Source organism: Salvelinus namaycush, chromosome 5 (assembly GCF_016432855.1).
Source record: "Salvelinus namaycush isolate Seneca chromosome 5, SaNama_1.0, whole genome shotgun sequence".
Lineage (NCBI taxonomy): Eukaryota > Metazoa > Chordata > Actinopteri > Salmoniformes > Salmonidae > Salvelinus > Salvelinus namaycush.
The window spans coordinates 2834207-2856394 of NC_052311.1; the positions used below are offsets into that span (position 1 = coordinate 2834207).

Here is a 22188-nt window from a genome sequence, read left to right on the forward strand (position 1 = left end):
CATTGTGGCTCAGACAAGGCTACTTAAGCAATAAGGCTTGATATCCTGGGAATTATTGTGTGAAAAACTCCAGACTAAGGGCTGTTCTAATGCCCGGGGACGAACCCAAGGAGAGGAAACAGCTCTTAGGGAAGGTGTTTTTCTCAATCATTCCTGAGATCGAGGGCTTTATTGCTTTTATAAAACAGTTGCCAACATATTAAAAAAAAGATCAATGACATGTTCTATTAAAAACATTATATTAAGTAAATCTGTTTTATTTCATCCATCCATCATACAAAATAGTCTGTGGAAAAAGCCAGTCGTTAGTTATAAGATTCTGAAGTTACTAGCAAAATGGGCAGGTCGTTCCTTCTATCCATTCTATTTGCAATGGTTGCTATGCTAAACAAATCCTTGGTATCAAGCTATGCAAGCTAGCTACTTCTCATTCGCTAGCTAGCTAACTAAAGCTAACACACAATCACATCAAGCAGCCGAAAGGACAACAAACGATGTGCACTTTCGTTTGTTTACCTTTGTGTTTCTATTGCCATTTCTCTGGATATATCCATTGTAATGATCCTGATAAATGATTTTTCCTTAAATCAGATTAATTCCTTAAGTCTGCCTCTTCACACTCATATTTACACTGTGGAAAACGGCAACAACCCCCAAATGTGGCAAATAGAACGCAAGTCTAGTAGCAAGCTGAGATGAAGTATATAAATTGACTGGCTGGGATGTGGGACATTGTTAAATCTAATGGAACAGGTATTACCCAGAAAGTGTAGGGGCAGCAGGTGGCCTAGTGGTTAGAGTGTTGGACTAGTAACCTGAAGGTTGCAAGATCGAATCCCAGAGCTGACAATCTGTTGTTCTGCCGCTGAACAAGGCCACTGTTCCTAGGACGTCATTGAAAATAAGAATTTGTTCTTAACTGACTTGCCAAGTTAAATAAAGGGTTAAAAAAAAATCAACCAATCAGCATTCTGGATCCAAACAGGTTTTATAATTACTACTTAGGCCTGCAACATACAATAACCCTGTCCCTAACTAGTAGCCTATCAGCTCCTTGTGTGTGATAATGACAGTGTTGCTGCACTGACTCAGTGGCTACCATGTACTGTACACTAGTTCACTCTAAGCCATGCTATAAGAGGTGTGTATGGGCAGAGTAGGTTAGCTCAGAGTGAGAGTAGCTATTATATGGAGGTTAACAGTCAAGGATAGGTCAGGGACAGTTAGCTACACACACATATATATAACAACCCACACGCTCCAAACCTTCATCAATAATATGGGGAGCCCACTCACCCACAGTATAATGTACTACCTACTGTTGTTGGCATTCTGTTGTCCCACATGAACACATTATGGCTGTTGGGAACCACACAAGACTCCACACACACACAAATATTGCCCAATTGAGTCAAATAAAAAGCAGATGGGCGATGGATAATCAAACAACTGTTTTATAAAGCTACAGAGGAAATGGAAATATTGACAGTTTCAAATCACTCAATGTTGGGATGCATACGTCAGGAACTAACTTACTGTACAGTATTTTAGGATTGTTCATTAAATAATATCTGAATGTAGTTTGGAGGAACGGCGCTGGAGTAATAGCTTGAACTACTTAGCTAAGTTAGAGTTGACCTTCTCTTTCGTGCAACACTAGAAAAACTCATGTTTAGAATAAATGCATGCAGGTGTGAGATACAAATGTAAGTGTACTTACCCAGAATATGATGTTAAATCCAAACAAGAAGTATTTGACACAGCAGCTCACTTCGACTCCTTTAAAAAGCTGGTGTTTTCGACTGCTAACGTTATTCATCCTGTAAACGTCGAGGCTCGCTAGCTACAGTAACAATGTAGCGCCACTGGTTAGTTAGCTTGTTTGCTAACCTACAATCACGGTAGTGACAAACTAGCTACTATTTTTGTAGCACACAGGCTACCTAGCTCCATAAAACAACTTGAAACAATCAGCCAGCCAGCCAAATCACAAACACATCACCATCTAGCTATAATGTTAGCTTCCTGGCTAACAACAGATCCAGAAACACTTTGGATGTGTACAAATAATATACAGTCATCTGCGGTTCAATGTATACTCTCCCTAACTAATCAGATAGTTGAAAGATAAATCCAATTAAAGGTTGTCTTGTTGATACGTTCTCGATGTCTCCCGTTCACAGCGTTTGACTGTTTTTCCATTCCACCTTTCTTGTTAACAACAAACCCCGCTGTCATTTGCACTGAGCTGAGGAAACCCATCGTGATAAATGTATGGGAGATGTCTTTTTCCAGAGCGACCCCTACTGGAACTATTTACTAACAACACTGCCGGTGTGCTTCTTCCTGCCGCAGTGCACAGACCAAACAGAACCACGGTGAGGGATGAATATACCCTGTGAAAACTATTTAGGTATTTGAATAACATAAATACATACTTACCAGGTAAGAGGGACCGACAATTCTTGCATTTGTTATTTGACAGTTTAAAGTGTGACTTTTTATGTGACAACCTTGTACAACGACTAAACTAAAACTAATGTAACAGTATAACTTTACGTCGTCCCCTCGCCCGACACTAGCGCGTACCCGCTAACTAGCTAGCCATTTCACATCCGTTACACTAACATGGATCAAATTAAGCAATACAGCAATAAGACAACAATTGACAACATTAAACTTAGGGGATAGATTGTGCTGTGCTGTATCAATGTGCTGTAGCTGTAGATTTATCAGTGATAGTCTGGCTAACACCTAACTCACAAAGTCCTCCTGGCTTAAGTCTGGAATGGCCCTTTGACGCTGTCAGCACAATGCGTCCATAATGAAAGGGGCTGTGATTTTACTGGTTGGCTCTCTGTGTCTTTTCTCAGTCAAACACCCACACGCACAGTCACACACAGCCTCCGAGCGAGCGCCTCACCGTTCCATTACAATGGTTGGATTTTCAAATCCAAAACAACACCAAGTCTTAACCAATGAGGGGGAGAGAAAAAAATTGAGAGAACCAATCAAACCCCGTTCCTCAATTTCTGAGCGAATATTGCTTTAACGAACGGCCTCCTTTCCAGACCATTGTGTCACAGCTCTGCCTGTGCTGTGAGTCACGTGTGTTGTGTCAGCCAGGCTATATCCGTGATTCCTGACCTGTCCTTATCTACTAAAGCAAATTATCTGCTTTTCATAGACAAGTATTCTTAGCGTGGTCGTTAATATATAAACATAATCTTTTCCCGCATAGGTATTTCATTTGGAACAATAACGATATTTTGTATAGAAACAAGTCTTTATTTTTTAAAGAACTGGTTAAATTATCATATCCTGATGGTGAGTCAACTTTTTAATGCAGAAGGATTGTTACTCAACGATGAGGAATTTTTATCTCGTTACAATATCCCTGTTACACATAGAGAGTTCTCCATAGTCTTTGATGCTATTCCATCTGGAAGTCTCATGTTGTTTAGATGTGTAACCAGACCTCACCTCCTTGACCTACCCTCGCTTAATCCAGGTGACTCTCCAATAGGAACAATGTGTTTCTCCTTGCTCCCTCAGAACAACAGATCTATACGTGCTTTATTTCAAAGGGACATTGTATCCATTCCTTATGTCACAAATTACTGGAATATATTTGTCAATAATATATGTTGGGGGAAAAGTCTGGTTATTACCACAAATACCTGCTTGTTAACAAGGTCAAAGAGGTCTCTTTCAGAATGATCCATAAGTATGACCCTGCGAATCATTACCTGAAGAAACTCAAAAAGACATTGACATTAACTGTACTTTTTATGTTGAGCATCCAGAAGCAGATTTGCATTTCTTTTGACATTGTCTACATGTAAAACAATTATAGAAAAATATTCATAGTTTTATAATTGTTAATATTCTTGATTAATTTTTTTATTTTTTATTATGGGAGAATGTGCTGCTCGGTTTCTTTAACTATAATAAGGATAGAGAAACATTTTTTACCTCATAATTCTAATTGTGCTTAATGGCAAAATGTCATATTCATAAATGTAAATTCACTAATAAAAAACCACTCTTCCGTGTTTTCTAGAAGGAATCCGAGCAGTACATTAAGAATATTCAACATTCTTCTAATAAGAAAGCTGTTAAAACAATCAATATGTCTGCATCCTCTAAGGTCTTTGTATAATCTGTAATTTGTTGTAACCCCTTCTAGCATATTTTATCATTGTCTGTTTGTATACTTCTTGTAAGTATACTTTTTTTTCTGCAATAAAAAGCCGTTTCAACGGGAAAAAAAGACCCGTTCATATCTGACCTGTGTTGTACTGCCACCTGGTGGTATGTTAGATTACTACAGGTGGAGAGACGGTCATTAAAACTCCCCTCTTTAGTTCCTACAGGTGGCAGTCTATGCATGGCCGTAAATCACCAATAATTCTCCTCCTTCATTTTACATGCGATTGGCTGCCACAATATGTAGGCTACTTCAGTATCTTATATCAAATAGATTTCAATCGGTCAGTATCCCCAAGATGATGTGTAACTACTGTCTGTCTATGTTCTCAGGACAACATTAATTATCAAAATATATACATGTGAATGAAGCTAGTAGATGTTTAACTCTAGAATCAATATAGTTGGTTCTCATGTTCCCTATATAGTGCACTACTTTTGACCAGATACCTATGGGTCTTGGTCAAAAATTAGTGCACTATTTAGGGAATAGGGAGTTCCATTTGGGACGCATACAGAGTATCTCTTACAGACACCAGTGAGATGGCTGAAGGGGCTCAGAAAGCCCAGAGGTCTGCCTGACAGACTTGTGTTTGCTTGTTAGCTGCTATCTGTATTGATTTTCTCTTGGTGGCTGCTGGTGTGCTGCATTAAATGATTCTGAGTTAGTATGTCGTCATAGTCCTTTCCCCCTGTCATATACTATAAAAGACTATGAGCGTGGATAAGAACCAGGGCAACCTGAGTAGCATAATGTATGATGACAAAACACCGTGAATTTAGGTATCCTATGATTAGCCTGTACAAAATGTACATAGTCTTCTTTCTGTTGTACTATCCCAGATTAGCCTCTACAACATTTACAGTACATAGGCCCTTCTTACCATTGTAATGTAACTGAAGTGTATTGTGACCTTAAATGGAAAGAGACCACATACACAACATTGATATAATTAGTGTCATCACTTTTATTTTGTTTTGTGTTCAGTTATTTAAATAACCCAGAATTAAGGAGGGGTACATGAGACATATTGTTGATACACACATGGTGTTGTTAGTCATATTATCAATAAAACTTTTCCTTTTTTTCAAACTCAAATCTCCCCCCCTCTTGTTTTTTAATTTAACCAAGTCAGTTAAGAACAAATTCTTGTTTACAATGACGGCCTAGGAACAGTGGGTTAACTGCCTTGTTCCGGAACAGTGGGTTAACTGCCTTGTTCCGGAACAGTGGGTTAACTGCCTTGTTCCGGAACAGTGGGTTAACTGCCTTGTTCCGGAACAGTGGGTTAACTGCCTTGTTCCGGAACAGTGGGTTAACTGCCTTGTTCCGGAACAGTGGGTTAACTGCCTTGTTCCGGAACAGTGGGTTAACTGCCTTGTTCCGGAACAGTGGGTTAACTGCCTTGTTCCGGAACAGTGGGTTAACTGCCTTGTTCCGGAACAGTGGGTTAACTGCCTTGTTCAGGAACAGTGGGTTAACTGCCTTGTTCCGGAACAGTGGGTTAACTGCCTTGTTCAGGGGGTAGAACGACAGCTTGTTTACCTTGTCAGCTCGGAGATTCGATCTAGCAACCTTTTCAGTTACTAGTCCAACATTCTAACCACTAGGCTACCTGCCGCCCCAATGTATTGTTAAAATACATGGAGGACTAATTACAATCAACACTTGGGATTGGGACATAGCCATCCTGTGTTGATGGGCAGGTTGGACTCACAGAGGAAAGGGGGGGGGGGGGGGGGGGGGTTACTCGAGACTGATCCCTACATTGGCAACATCTGAAATACCACCCTATCCCTATAGTGTGTTGTTGATATACCGATGATTTCTACTGTTCGGTAGCATATGGAAGTTTCCGCATTTCACCTTTTCTTGTTGTGAATGTTCTGATAAACAACACTCGTCGTGAGACAAGGGGAAAAACCAACCAGCTCAATGTGTTTACATAGGATGCCGTTTAAGATGCAGCCGTGACAGTGAGAAGGTTATTCCTGCCCACCCAAGGTGCCAAGTCACCATAACACCAGCTGTCCCGGTCAGTCAAAGATTTGTCAGGGTTGCATTCATTAGGGTACACTGTAGCAAAATGCTATGCAAAGGAAAACAAACCCTTATTGGACAAGCTCAGGTAGTCCCTTCTTGTTTCAGTCCATTTTTTCTTCTGTTTTGGTGTCTAATGAATACAGCCCACATGTGACTAGTCAGTAATTTGCTGATGCAGCGGTCACATAGAGTCCTATGTGTTTAGGGGACAAGAATAGAACCACTCCTGTATTTCCTGTGGTCTCGTTCTGTTTGTGATCCTCTACGGGGGCCGGGGGGGGAGATGTGGAATGATGTCGGTGGCCTTGGTGACCCCCCCGGCCTTGAAATACAACAGTTACATTAACTGATAATTGTTTTTAAGCCTATTATAGTGTGTTCAGTGTGTGGCGGCGGTCTCTAACTGTTACTATGCAGATTATGGAGAAAGTGTGTGTTTTCTGTGTGAATGACACCTGTTTCAGCCAATCAAGGTTAGTCCGATACTGTGTGCCAATAGGAATAATGGAATGAAACAAAGAAGTGCAAAATCAAGTGAAACTTGATCAAATACAAAAAAGTAAAGCAAACTGAAATGTGCATTTCGAGTAGTGTATGTGGAATACAGGGCCTTGCTTCAGCAAGAGTAACAAAAACCTACTCCTATCGTCCGATCCCAACCTCGACCCCAACCTCGACGCCAACCTCGATCCCAACCTCGACCCCAACCTCGACGCCAACCTCGATCCCAACCTCGACGCCGACCTCGACCCCAACCTCGACGCCAACCTCGACCCCAACCTCGACCCCAACCTCGACGCCAACCTCGACGCCGACCTCGACCCCAACCTCGACGCCAACCTCGACCCCAACCTCGACCCCAACCTCGACGCCAACCTCGACCCCAACCTCGACCCCAACCTCGATCCCAACCTCGACGCCAACCTCGACGCCAACCTCGATCCCAACCTCGACCCCAACCTCGACCCCGACCTCGACGCCAACCTCGATCCCAACCTCGACCCCGACCTCGACCCCGACCCCAACCTCGACGCCAACCTCGATCCCAACCTCGACCCCGACCCCAACCTCGACGCCAACCTCGATCCCAACCTCGACGCCAACCTCGACGCCGACCTCGACCCCAACCTCGACGCCAACCTCGACGCCAACCTCGACCCCAACCTCGACCCCAACCTCGACCCCAACCTCGACGCCAACCTCGATCCCAACCTCGATCCCAACCTCGACGCCAACCTCGATCCCAACCTCGACGCCAACCTCGACCCCAACCTCGACCCCAACCTCGAACCCCACCTCGACCCCAACCTCGACCCCAACCTCGACGCCAACCTCGACGCCAACCTCGATCCCAACCTCGAAGCCAACCTCGACCCCAACCTTGACCCCAACCTCTACGCCAACCTCGATCCCAACCTCGACGCCAACCTCGATCCCAACCTCGATCCCAACCTCGACCCCAACCTCGACCCCAACCTCGACCCCAACCTCGACGCCAACCTCGACGCCAACCTTGACCCCAACCTCTACGCCAACCTCGATCCCAACCTCGACGCCAACCTCGACGCCAACCTCGACGCCAACCTCGACCCCAACCTTGACCCCAACCTCGACGCCAACCTCGATCCCAACCTAACGTCTGACTGCAGCCTACTCTCAACCAATGGAATGACTCTTTTATTCATCTTTCCTATTGGCTACCTTGATCGTCATCGTCGTGGTACACACAAATGTTTGTCTCTACAACATTAGTGACAACAATCCCCCCTTTCGTTTCCTATATATCTCTCAGAATGTAGTATTTTCTACATGCTCTATTTGATGTCCCCAGCCATTGTTAGTTGGTTGTTTGTGCCCGGACAGTAGACATATCAGTATTAGAAACGGTAACATTGTGTCCCATTGGTTAACATATAAAACCTTACATAAACTTTCTCCATAAAGGTCAACCCTCCTTTTGTCTGTCTCTGTCTCTCTTCTACCTCTCTACCTGCCAATCTGTACATTCATTTGAAACAAAGCAGTACATAAAACAACATACAGTAGCTGTATAACCAGTACATAGAGGGGATAGATGCATTATTGCACTGCGATAGGTAAAGAAGCTTTGTTTCCCCCCCCCTTGTTCATTAAAAAAGGATATACTGTACTGTAGTGTACATTTTGGGCCATTTGTGATGTTATCAACACCACAATAACACCAATGTTCCTTGATTCTTTGCATAGTAAGGTTATGGATAGGTAGAGAAACTACATTGTAACCAGAGCCGTATTTATAAAATGTCAATGTAAATACATGGCTCTGACTGTACCCATTCTATCTCTACGTACTCATTCAGAGTTGAAGAGTAATAGTCCGTTTTTTGTTTTCCTAATCTAATAACTATCACGGCAACTTTCAAAGGGATTTGTTTGATGAAAGCATAGTCCAGTAAGCTATAATATTATATTACAAAACTCCTATACCTGCCTCCCTGTAGCCACCACCATTACTACAGAACTAAAAACTGACGCATCGATACTCTGTCAGCGTCCTAAATTGCGCTCTGTTTCCAAATGGCACCCTGTTCCCTATTTAGCGCACTACGTTTGACCAGAGCCCATAAGGCTCGGGTGTAAAGTAGTGCACTGTAGAGAATAGGGTGCCATTTAAAATCCAGTCACTCTCTCTCTCTCCCCAGTTTGACCTGTGTCAGACCTGCAAAACATCATGTCAACCTATGGTTTAACTGTATTCCTGTCTACTCCAATGTATACCCAGCAACATTAAAACACATATATATGTATATATACAAAATAACTGCAAAAGCATATCTACGCCACTACATTATCAATGTCTTACGTGGGGGAGGAAAAGTGTAACACTGTTTTGAAAACATTGCATCATTCCAGATATTGTCTTTGGTATTTTCCTTCTAGTCTGTATACCTTCTTTTTTTTTGGTATAAATTAGAATAAACCTTTTATTTATTTTTTAAGAGTAAACATAAGTAAGCTACTGTAATAATTTGATTATTCAAGGAACTCTTGTCAAAGTCAAATGCAAGTAAGCTAGTTTTACATTTCAGCAATGCCTGATTTAAAACAACACATTTTGTTTTTCAATTACAAGGTCCATATCAAAAGTTGTAGACAAGTCGCTTTGGATTTTAGAATCCCTTCAATTTCCTTCTTTTTTTTTTGTGCAATAAATGTATAATGTGTTTTATAAGATGTAAGAATGAGAGGAAGAGGCAACAGTGAATTGTCCCTTCAATCTCCTCTCGGTAATCCCACTGTTGAGCTAGCTCTGAGCTTGATGGTCCTGGACTCTTCTATAGCCAGCCAGACAAATCAGTGGGTTTTAGTGAACTTTAGAATCACCAGACAGGATGCTTCTATGTCCCAGCTGCGTTGTAAGGGCATCAGATTATTTACTGTGTGGTCAACATTATTGTCCCTTATTCCAAAGCAACAAACACACAAGGTCAGTTCCTTTCAAAGTCCTTACCATATCTCCCCTGTGAGGCTAGCGCTGAGCTGGCCCTCCATCTAGATGCTCCTATAGGTCAATGAAATTAAGAATTGTCCAAAACCCACCAGTCCCTTTTATCAATGTCCTGGTTTTCTTTCTTTCTCTTATTTCGCAAGCTCAATGGTCCTTTCTCCTGACCCTCTCTCCCCAGCTCCCCCTACAGGTCAGTGCCAAAACTGCCCCTCTTCACCCTCAGGCTGCCGCCCCAGCCTCGGGGACTGGTGTTGTGGGTACGCTGCAGTCCTGGAGACCTCAGCCCAGAGTCCTCCGATTCCACCGAAGCATCCGAGTCAGTGAGGGATCTGGTGTTGTAGAGCCTTACTGGGGACCGGATCACCCCTGTAGGGGTGGGAGGTGGGCTGGCGAAGTGGGGGGACTGGCACCCCATGGCCCTGGACTGGTAGGGGCTGAAGGGGGGTTTGGAGCTGCTGTGGTGCTGCTGGTCATAGCCCTGGTGGTGCTGGTGGGTAGTGATGCCACCTTGTGGGGAGATTGGGAGATTGTGGCCGCTCAGAGCACCTGGGGACGGGCTGTTTTTACGTTTGGCCGCGTTGATGATGTTCTTGGCTAACAGGCGATGGTTTGCCTTGGAGTTGTTGGGGCTTGGGCTGACAATGGGAGACTGGCATCTGGAACCCCAGGGAGGGGACAGGGGTGAGGGGGAGAGAGGAGAGGTAATGGTGCTTTGGTGAGAGGGTCTGGAAGAGGAAGAGTTGGAGATGGTGGTGGAGAAAGGCTTGGTTGTCTGGTTGATGTTAGGGGATTGACAGCGGGACCCCCAGGGAGATACAGGCGATATAGGTGAGGTGGTAGTGGATGGTTTAGGCCTGGATAAAGAGGCAGTGGAGAAGGGTTTGGTGACCATCGCGAGGGACTGGCACCTCGTCTCCCAGGGTGGGGAGACAGGGGAGGTGGGTGTGGAGGTGCCCTGGTGGGGGGGCCTGGAAGTGGAGGAGGAGGTGATGGTGGTCTGGGGGGTAGGGGACCGGACCCCGCTGGGAGTGTGTGGTCCCTCTGGGCTGCTGAACCGACGGGTGAACTGGGGTGTCCTGGTGGGAGTGGGGGTGGTGTGGGTCGGGGTTGGAGGCGACTCCTTCCTCGTCTGTGGAGAGAGAGTAAAGAGTATAAAGAGTATAAATCTCTGTACATGTGAATGTGAGACACCGTGATCATGTTAAACTAGGTTAGAGAGACATGAATGTGAGACACCGTGATCATGTTAAACTAGGTTAAAGAGACATGAATGTGAGACACCGTGATCATGTTAAACTAGGTTAAAGAGACATGAATGTGAGACACCGTGATCATGTTAAACTAGGTTAAAGAGACATGAATGTGAGACACCGTGATCATGTTAAACTAGGTTAAAGAGACATGAATGTGAGACACCGTGATCATGTTAAACTAGGTTAGAGAGACATGAATGTGAGACACCATGATCATGTTAAACTAGGTTAGAGAGACATGAATGTGAGACACCATGATAATGCTAAACTAGGGTAGCGAGACATGAATGTAAGACACCATGATAATGCTAAACTAGGGTAGCGAGACATGAATGTAAGACACCATGATAATGCTAAACTAGGGTAGCGAGACATGAATGTAAAATAAGCTAAAGGCCTTCTATGCTCACTTCGAGGCAAGCAACACTGAAGCATCTATGAGAGCACCAGCTGTTACGGATGACTGTGTGATCACGCTCTCCGTAGGCGATGTGAGAAAGAGCTTTAAATAAGTCAACATTCACAAAGCCGCAGGGCCAGACGGATTACCACGACGTGTACTCCGAGCATGCGCTGACCAGCTGGCAAGTGACTTCACTGACATTTTCAACTTCTCCCTGACAGAGTCGGTAATACCTAAATGTTTCAAGCAGACCACCATAGTCCCTGTGCCCAAGAAAGCCAAGTTAACCTGTCTAAATGACTATTGCCCCATAGCACTCACATCTGTAGCCATGAAATACTTTTAAAGGCTGGTCATGGCTCACATCAACACCATCATCCCAGACACCCTGGACCCACTCTAATTTGCATACCGCCCCAACAGATCCACAGATGACGCAATCTCTATTGCACTCCATACTGCCCTTTCCCACTTGGACAGAAGGAACACCTACGTGAGAATGCTATTCATTGACTACAGCTCAGCATTCAGTACCATAGTACCCTCGAAGCTCATCACTAAGCTAAGGTCCCAGGGACTGAACATCTCCCTCTGCAACTGGATCCTGGACTTCCTGACGGGCCGCTCCCAAGTGGTGAGGGTAGGCAACAACACATCTGCCACGCTGACCCTCAACACGGGGGTCCCTCAGGGGTGCGTGCTTTGTCCCCTCCTGTACTCTCTGTTCACCAACAAATGTGCATGACTCCAAACACCATCATTAAGTTTGCTGACGACACGACGGCAACGTTCCCTGAACATTTGTTTCGGCACTGAGCAAATTTCAGGTCTTCTGAGAGCAAACTTCAACGTTGTGAAAAGTCTGTGCAACTTCTGGCGTACTTTTATTGTAAACACTGAGGTTTTACCCACTTTAAGTTACAGTTATAACAGTGGTCAAGTAGGCTACTGTGGCTATTTGGTCATAATGTAGGGCCTACCAGAGTGGCCTACCATCAAAAACAATGGAGAAAATGCATCCCATAATATTTTAACATTTAACATATTTTAACATGCTGTTCTATCATTCAGCCTGCATTAACAGCCATTGTGTGGTGTTCAATGTAAGCCTACATTCAGTGTTTTTTTGTTGTTGTTGAGTTTTTGAAAAAATATGCAGGGCTTAAAATGAACCTGTTTATCCACTTGTCCTTCAGACAAGGATGTGACTGAAAATGTTGTTGTTTGATGCAAGAAACCACTTTACAAAATAAAGTTCATTATTATTCCCATACCATTATTACAGAGAATCAGACAAATGATGCTACCCTCTGCCTAATGGCTACTTAGCTTATTCTGTCTCAAAATACAACACTGCCCAATTAAGACAGAGGAAATGCTCCTTACCTGACTTTCTTTTCAAAGATGGCTAGAAATGTAGACGTTTTGTGCTCTTGTAGGAAGCAACCACTCCCCCACTGCTGACTACAAATGATTTATAACTGTGCTAATAACTCACTAAGTAGCAAAGGATCTGAACAAAATGTTCACATGTGGCTACATACAGCTCTTACTTTGATGAGTGCATCTACTCACAACAAAATGCATCTACTCACAATCGCTCATGCTGTAAACACAGTCCAGTTCTAAGGAATGGCACAGATCCATATATGTCAATGGTCGATTTGCATATAGGGATACTGCAGCTCTGATTGGTTATGCCGCACAGGTCTGTAGAGTACGGGCTGAGTCATCCCTGTCAATGCAATATAATCCTACTGCAGTGCAAAAAAATAATCTCTTACTGTCACGTTCCTGACCTGTTTTCCTTTTTCTTGTATTTATTTAGTTGGTCAGGGCGTGAGTTGGGTGGGTTTGTCTATGTTTGATTTTCTATGTTGGGATGTTTGTGTTCGGCCGGGTATGATTCTCAATCAGAGACAGCTGTCAATCGTTGTCCCTGATTGAGAATCATACTTAGGCAGCCTGGGTTTCACGTGTGTTTTGTGGGTGTTTGTTTCCGTGTCTGTGTTTGTTGCACCACACGGTACTGTATCGATTTATGCACTTCGTTTATTTGTTTTGTAATTCAGTATTCAGTTTCGTTTTAATAAATCATTATGAACACTAACCACTCTGCGTATTGGTCCGATCCGTCTCGCCTCTCCTCGTCCGAGGAGGAGGAAGAATATGACGATAGCCGTAACACTTACATACTAAAAGTCTTACATAGTTAATTTTGTTTCAGTATGTTGCATTGAAAGTGGCTAATATTGGCATTTCGCCCAGTAGAGGAAAACATTGATTGTGTTAACTAATGGGGTAAACTAGAACGTGTATTTTTCTTAGAGGGAAAATTGCACAATGGTGGTAAACGATAATAAGACTGCCTATAGGGAGGAGGTCAGAGACCTGGCAGTGTGGTGGCAGGACAACAACCTCTCCCTCAAGATTTTTTTTAAGACAAAAGAGCTGATTGTGGACTACAGTAATAAGGGGGGCGAGCGTCGCCCCCAATTCACATCCACGTGACTGCAGTGGAGCGGGTCGAAGAGCTTCAAGTTCCTCTGTGTCCACATCACTAAGGATATATCAACATCCAAACACACCAACACAGTTGTGAAGAGGGCACAACAATGCCTCTTCCCCTTCAGGAGTCTGAAAAGATTTGGCATGGGCCCTCAGATCCTCAAAAAAATCTACAGCTGCACCATCGAGAACATCTTGACTGGCTGCATCACCGCTTGGTATGGCAACTGCTTGGTATGGCAACTGCTTGGTATGGCAACTGCTTGGTATGGCAACTGCTTGGCATGCGACCGCAAGGCACAACAGAGGGTAGCGCGTACGGCCCAGTACATCACTGGGGCTGAGCTCCCTGCCATCCAGGACCTCTATACCAGGCGGTGTCAGAGGAAGGTCCAAAAAACTGTGAAAGACTCCAGCCACCCAAGCCATACACTGTTCTCCCTGCTACTGCACGGCAAGCGGTACCAATGCACCAAGTCTGGAACCAACAGGACCCTGAACAGCTTCTACCCCCAAGCCATAAGACGGCTTAACAAGACTGCTGAATTGTTAATCAAATGGCTATCCGTCCCAGACTACCTGCATTGACCCATTTGCACCAACTCTCTTGCACTGACTCTATGCACACACACACTGGACTCTACCCACAGACTCACACATACTTACACCGACAACCCCAACACACACACACACACCACAACACACACACACACACAAACCACATGCGCCCACACTCACATAACATGCACACACATGCGTACTGACGCCACACACACACACACACTTTCACACTCACCACACACGCTGTTGCTAGACCCTTACTCATATATACAGTACATAGCTACCTCAATTACCTCGTACCCCTGCACATTTCTCGGTACTGGTACTCCCTGTATATAGCCATGTTATTTTCTACTTCCTGTATATAGCCATGTTATTTTCTACTTCCTGTATATAGCCATGTTATTTTCTACTCCCTGTATATAGCCATGTTATTTTCTACTTCCTGTATATAGCCATGTTATTTTCTACTACCTGTATATAGCCATGTTATTTCTACTACCTGTATATAGCCATGTTATTTCTACTTCCTGTATAGAGCCATGTTATTTTCTACTTCCTGTATATAGCCATGTTATTTTCTACTTCCTGTATATAGCCATGTTATTTTCTACTACCTGTATATAGCCATGTTATTTCTACTTCCTGTATAGAGCCATGTTATTTTCTACTTCCTGTATATAGCCATGTTATTTTCTACTTCCTGTATATAGCCATGTTATTTTCTACTTCCTGTATATATAGTCATGTTGTTTTCGCCTTCCTGTATATAGCCATGTTGTTTTCTCCTTCCTGTATATAGCCATGTTGTTTTCTACTTCCTGTATATATAGTCATGTTGTTTTCTCCTTCCTGTATATAGCCATGTTATTTTCTACTTCCTGTATATAGCCATGTTATTTTCTACATCCTGTATATATAGTCATGTTGTGTTCTCCTTCCTGTATATAGCCATGTTATTTTCTACTTCCTGTATATAGCCATGTTATTTTCTACTTCCTGTATATAGCCATGTTATTTTCTACTTCCTGTATATAGCCATGTTATTTTCTACTTCCTGTATATAGCCATGTTGTTTTCTACTTCCTGTATATAGCCATGTTATTTTCTACTTTCTGTATATAGCCATGTTATTTTCTACTTTCTGTATATAGCCATGTTATTTTCTACTTTCTGTATATAGCCATGTTATTTTCTACTTCCTGTATATAGCCATGTTATTTTCTACTTCCTGTATATAGCCATGTTATTTTCTACTTCCTGTATATAGCCATGTTATTTTCTACTTCCTGTATATAGCCATGTTATTTTCTACTTCCTGTATATAGCCATGTTATTTTCTACTTCCTGTATATAGCCATGTTATTTTCTACTTCCTGTATATAGCCATGTTATTTTCTACTTCCTGTATATAGCCATGTTATTTTCTACTTCCTGTATATAGCCATGTTATTTTCTACTTCCTGTATATATGTCACGCCCTGGCCTTAGTTATCTTTGTTTTCTGTAATATTTTGGTTAGGTCAGGGTGTGACAGGGGGGATGTTTGTGTATAGTTGTCTCGTCTGGGGTGGTTGTATGGTATAGGGGGTTTTGGTAGAGTGTATGGGTTTGTGTTGAGTGTAGGTGTCTAGGTATGTCTATGGTTGTCTGAATGGTTCTCAATCAGAGACAGCTGTCATTCATTGTCTCTGATTGGGAGCCATATTTAAGGCAGCCATAGGCAGTAGGCTTTTGTGGGTAATTGTCTATGTTGAACGTTAGTAGCTTGTGTGTGCATTTTAGTTTATAGCTTTGTAAGAGTGTTTCGTTTCGTGTTACGTCTTCGTCAAATAAAAAGGAAGATGTATTTCTCTCACGCTGCGCCTTGGTCCACTCATTCACGTAAAGACGATCGTGACAATATAGCCATGTTATTTTCTACTTCCTGTATATAGCCATGTTATTTTCTACTTCCTGTACATAGCCATGTTATTTTTATTTCATCTTATATTTAACTCTGCATTGTTGGGAAGGACCCGTCAGTACGCATGTCACTGTTAGTCTGCATCTGTTGTCTACGAAGCATGTGACAAGTCTGCACCTACTTAGGCCCTAAGGGTAACCTGTACCTTGAGCCTGGAGTGTTTTCATACTGGACAAGAAAGGCCAATGGGTCATACCATTCTTTTGAAGGTAGGGGCAATGGGTCATACCATTCTTTTGAAGGTAGGGGCCATGGGTCATACTATTTGTCTGAATGCTTTTACGCCCTTGGGGGGCTTTTAGAAAGCTAAGACCCTTCCTTCACAAAGAAACAGGTTGTGGAATGCAGTGTGATCACTCATATTGTACAGGGTGTTTCCGTTACCTTCAGAGAGAATCTTTTAAAACGGTTACTTCTTTAAAAAAAAGTCTGTTGGTTTTTCTTTGATGTATTTATCTGGTGTGTCCTCTGCCGGCTCTGAGTTTTAAACTGGGTGGTAGCCTTTAGGAATATGCATTTGTGTCGTGTCTATTGACTGCTTTCAAATGTTTTCCTGCAGAGATATACATTTAGGTCAATGTACTATATGCTTCAGTAAACTATGTCAATAGAAAATGATTCTGGTTATGATTATGGGTACTGTAAAGGTAGATGAGTGGAAAACCTCAGGATAGAAGAAACAGAAGACCGGTTAGGTAAAAAGACAAACAAAAGAAAGAAGGTTCCAGGAAAACAGAAAGGATAAAGGTTTAATCAGGAGAGAAGAAGAAACAGTTCAACAGAAAAAGAGAAGTTTCTAGATACAGAATTGGAAAAACAGAAATCAGCGCATAAAAGAATAGAGAAAGAGAAAAACCAAAGTCCTTGTTGTCAGCTAGCTGGTTTAGTGATCAACATTATACATCTGAAAACATAGTTCTATTCTATATTGTTGTTCTATGAATCAGAAATGAGTGCATCAGAGATAAGAGAAACGAGGAAGCTATAATTATTATTATTGTCCACTAGCTCCAAACACTTGTATGTTTTGAGGCTCCCCTATTTTTGGTTTAGTAATCAACATCGTAAATCTCAAAACACTCACGAGTTATATTTTCATTCTATGTTGTTCTATGTATAAACACTTCACCTGAAATTATTGCTCAGTCAAGTCGTAAGAAACATTTTTAAGATACATTACGTCAAATGGCATGCAGCAGTGCAGTGTGTAAATGACTGACATCAATGGCCTCAGAGCCAGGGCTCACAGGACGTTAATAGTAGTATATAATTTGGTAGTTCTCGTCTAAGGGCAGAGAAACTGAGAATCAGAAGTCAAAGCAACATCCCAAATGGCACCCTATTTCCTATACAGTGCACTACTTTTGACCTGCGCCCTATGGGCCCTGGTCAAAAGTAGTGTACTATACAGGGAATAGGGTGCCATTTCAAACATCAGTCAGTCTATATTAGAAACAGAGACATTAAAGGGAGTTCCCAGCCTGATACTTTCATGTCTGTAAGCTCGTATTAAATTACAAATCATAGATCATAAAATAGACGCCAGAGCATCTGTTAAAGGGCTTTGTGTATCTTGTTTTCTTTGTTGGTCTCTGCTATTCCCTCTCTCTTCTCTCTCTGCTATTCTCTTCCTCTCTCTTCTCTCTCTCTCTCCAGCTCTCTTCCTTTCTCTTTCTCTTTGTATCAAGTCTTTCTGGAGACTTGAAGGGGAAAAACACTGGAAAAAGTGTGAACCCGATTTCTCGCCCCAAAGTTCTTTAGGAGCTGACAGAAGTACAGTCAGTGGTTTTTATATATTGTACTATTTGGCAAATATTCCCCTGTTAACTGACATTAAATAATGTTCCTTTTTCTGGGATTTGATCTCTGGCTCTATAGCGTGTTTGTCAGTTGCATAGCAAACTTGTTTTCTTTAACCACTAATGAAGCAGCAAAACCATGAAATCAAGATTCCACAAGGAGCTCCAACAAAATGTGTGGCTTTAGGTGTAGACAAATAATATATGTTGAGCTTTGTACTGTAAAGTAACGTCAACAGTGACGTCTAACCCTGTAGTATCTAGGTATCCAATAAATCGACTGTGTGTATCCGTTGTATCTGTCGTGTGCAATAGAGTAAAATAAGGCTATTTCTGTCTGTCTATCTGTTGTACTTTGGTTGTGTTAACACAGTTCAGAGTAGAAGCAGAGTAGAAACAGAGTAGATCTATCAGTAGAAGAAGAAAGAAGGCCTCCACACCTGGGGTTCGATCCCTGCCCTCTTGGTAGAGAAGGTGGGTCTGGGTGCCTGGACGCTCGACCGAGGAGAGGCCACTCTCTCCGGAGAGAAGGCAGAGACAGGAGAGGTGATCCTGGGGTCCCTCAGCTGTGGAGTCCCCCCGTGTTGTGAAGGATAGTAATCCCCACCTCCAATTCCTCTTGATGGGGGCTGAAGTGAGGGGGACAGGGTAGGTCTGAAGCGGGGCAGGCTGTTGTAATTGTGAGATGGAGGGTTGGAGGAGGGCAGGGAGGCCTGCCTGGAGTAGGCCTCAGATGAGACCAGGGGTTTGGGTGGTGGAGGGGCCCCTCGGGGCAGAGCGCTCAGCAGGGTGCTGGTAGAGTCCTGGACTGGGTTGAAGATGAACAGGGAGGAGTTGAGCTGGTAGGGCTTGTGCCTGGAGAGGTCCATCTCTATCTTGGTGCAGCCGTTCTCCAGGGGTGGTTCCTCGGGGACCGGGGCCGGAGTTGGAGCCTGCTGGCTGGGCCTCCTGTTCGCGGGCTGAGGGGTCTGGAGGGTCCGGGTCAGCCTGGCGCTGAGGTCAGTGTTGTTAGCAATAGCTTTGACCCGGCCAGGCATATTAGATGGATAGATCCAAGATGGCGGCAGAGACGCGGTGGGAGACGGCGACCTCATCTGACCACCTCCACCACCGGAGACATACTGGTTCTCCACTACGTACTTCTCCATCCTGGACTGGCGCTTAGCGAACAGCTCGGCCCCCTTCCCTGATGCGTTGGTCAGGGTCTGCTCTGGCTGGTGTTGCCCCCTGGGTTCCCTGGTCCTGGAGCTCTTGAGACAGGAGGACCACTCCGGCACTTTGGCAGCCTCCGCCTTCACCTCCTCCCTGGCTAGGAAGTTAGAGGCCTCGGCCCCCAGAGCCAGCAGCTCCTCCTCTGGGGCTGGGTCGGGAACGGAGCGGAGGCCGTGCTTCTTCCTGTCATCATTCCCCTGGACCAGAGAGAGGAGTTCAGGGTTGGGTGCCATGACAGGCTTCTCCTTAAAGGTGAACATGGACTTCCTGGCCGTCGACGATCGTCTGATGGCCGCCGCCCCTTCCTCCAGGATGCCCGTTTTGATTAGCTGCTGCTGGTTCTGTTGACCAATAGGCTGAGGGGTGAAGGGGACAAAGGTGTTGGGTCTAGGGGAACTTGGAGGAGGTATGTTGTGGGTGACAGGAGGGTTGGGGGGTAGATACTGGGAAACAGAAGCAGCTGTAGAAGGGGGGTTGTACTGGGGGACGGGTGTAGACCTAGGGAACATGACAGTAGACATAGGGGGAGGACTGGAGATAGACTGGGAGGGAGGAGGAGGATGGATGGGGAAGGCTGGGAGAGGAGGCATGGGGTATGAGGGAGGAGGGGGAGGAGGGGAGAAGGCTATGGGGCGAGTGGCAGTGAAAGGTGGGAGAGGGTGAGTGGAGTCTGAGGAAGCTGGGGGAAGAGTTGGGGTAGGATAGGAGGGGGCTGGAGGTATGTTGTTATCCATGACGGGACTCCTTGCCTCTGGGGACTTGGGCTGTATGGTGGGTGGAGAGAAGAAGGGTCTGGCTGTCCGGTTGACGATGGTGGGGGCCTGTCTGGACAGGGACATAGAAACTCGGCCTCCATTCTGGATCTCTCCATCAGAGCCCTGAGTGCTTTGGAAGCCATTACGGGTCTCAGACGGAGCTGTGGGGTATGTGTATGACCCCCTATTCATCCCCACTTCCTCTCTGACTGGACCGGTGTTGTTGTCATTTACTGGTATAATCTCATCCTTCACTTCACCCTCAATATCCTCGTATATCTCCTCTCTTTCTCCACTCCTCTCTTCCTCCTCCCCTTGTCTCTCGTTCACCGGCTGGAAGTGTCTCTCCTGTGTCACAGGTTCCACTTCCTCGTAGATGTGCTCGTCACCTGGGTCCTTCATGATGTCACTTCCGGTGACCTCACTTCCAGAGGGTGGCGACCAGAGTGTTTGTTTTGTTCCAGCGCTGTTCTTCCAGTTCAGTTCTATGTCTTTCTCTTTCCCCTCACTAGGTCCCCCTCTCTCTCCTTCCCATGTCAGGTTGTTGTTCCTGGTATCTCCGTCTCTCGCCTCTCGCTCCTCTTCCCTTGTTCTTTCCCCGCAGCTCTCTAGCGTGAAGGCGTTGACCCTCTGCTGGCGGCGGTTGAAGAGCTGGACTCCGCGGGAGTTGGAGCAGCCAGACGGGACGGTCAGCTGGGCAGCGATGATCTGTGACCTCACCCTCGCCTCCTTCAACTCCTTCTCTGATAGGCTGGCACTACGTGTCAGGTCTGGGCGGAGGGTGGGAGATAGAGGAAGGGAAAGTAAGAGAGAGGAGGGGGAGAGAGGGATGCAGGAAGAGAGAGAGAAGGATAGAGGAGTGATGGAGGAGGGGAGAGAGGGATGCAGGAAGAGAGAGAAGAGGGGGAGAGAGGGATGCAGGAAGAGAGAGAGAAGGATAGAGGAGTGATGGAGGAGGGGAGAGAGGGATGCAGGATGAGAGAGAAGAGGGGGAGAGAGGGATGCAGGAAGAGAGAGAAGAGGGGGAGAGAGGGATACAGGAAGAGAGAGAGGAGAGAGAGATAAAGATTGTTATTTGATGACAGCAACAAAAGCTTGGACAAATTCATTGAACTCATAACCCCAGAACAGACTGAGGACTTGTGTTAGTTAGCTACCATCTTTTACAGAAAACAAAATAAACCATTTGAACACCTCCGTTGAAAGCGTTCCCTCAACAATAAGCTTGTAAATGTTCAAACTGACGTGAACCAACGAGGACAAGGTCTTAACAAGTCTGAGGAGACAGTGACATAAATTCACTTATTCCACATTTAGTTGTGTTACAGCCTGAATTCATAATGGATTTTAAAAAATCCCCCTCACCTATCTACACATAAAACCCCATAATGACAAAGTGAAAACATTTTTTAGAGTCTTTTTCAAATTTACTGAAAATGAAATATAAAAAATATCTAATTTACATAAGTATTAACACTGCTGAGTCATTGCATGTTAGAATATACCATTGTAAGTCTCTAAGAGTTTTGCACAACCTGGATTGTACAATATTTGAACATGATTATTTTCTAAATTCTTCAATCTCTGTCAAGTTGGTTATTGATCATTGCTAGACAGTTATTTTCAAGTCGTGCCATAGATTTTCAAGCTGATTTAAGTCAAAACAGTAACTAGGCCACTCAGGGACATTCAATGTCATCTTGATAAGCAACTCCAGTGTATATTTGGCCTTGTGTTTAAGGTTAATGTCCCGCTGAAAGGTGAATTTGTCTCCCAGTGTCTGTTGGAAAGTCTAAGATTTTGCTGCTTAGCTCTATTACGTTTTTTATCCTAAAGTAAACTCCCTATTCCTTGGCAATGACAAGCATACCCATAACACGATGCAGCCACCATGCACTTCACCATGCTCAAAGAGATATTTGTAAAGCTTTTTTTTAATAAATATTTTAAAAATTTACCAATAGGTGAGTTTCTTTGTGAGGCACTATAAA

General features: G+C 44.2%; 3 protein-coding genes across 4 annotated transcripts in view; all 3 read right to left on the reverse strand.

Annotated features, from left to right (window-relative positions):
• tspan17 (tetraspanin 17) overlaps nucleotides 1-2262 on the reverse strand; it is a 50092-nt gene extending 47830 nt beyond the window's left edge. Inside the window, exon 1 of the mRNA XM_038992888.1 lies at nucleotides 1721-2262. Within this exon, the coding sequence (XP_038848816.1) occupies nucleotides 1721-1819 (99 nt within the window). The 5' untranslated portion in view covers nucleotides 1820-2262. The remainder of the gene's footprint in view (nucleotides 1-1720) is intronic.
• Nucleotides 2263-5737: 3475 nt separating this feature from the next.
• Nucleotides 5738-7966, reverse strand: LOC120048902. The gene is made up of 3 exons (XM_038995218.1): nucleotides 7955-7966; nucleotides 7178-7885; nucleotides 5738-6961 (listed from the first exon to the last, which is right to left on the reverse strand). Exons 1-3 carry the CDS (start codon nucleotides 7964-7966, stop codon nucleotides 6896-6898), a joined length of 786 nt encoding a protein of 261 aa, XP_038851146.1. The 3' UTR covers nucleotides 5738-6895.
• A 1236-nt stretch (nucleotides 7967-9202) lies between these two features.
• LOC120047845 (synaptopodin-like) overlaps nucleotides 9203-22188 on the reverse strand; it is a 30319-nt gene continuing 17333 nt past the window's right edge. For both annotated transcript variants that reach the window (XM_038993394.1, XM_038993393.1), the window contains 2 exons: nucleotides 18671-20967; nucleotides 9203-10869 (listed from right to left, as the gene is read on the reverse strand). In XM_038993394.1, coding sequence (XP_038849322.1) covers nucleotides 9925-10869; nucleotides 18671-20967 — 3242 coding nt within the window. In that variant the 3' untranslated portion in view covers nucleotides 9203-9924. The remainder of the gene's footprint in view (nucleotides 10870-18670; nucleotides 20968-22188) is intronic.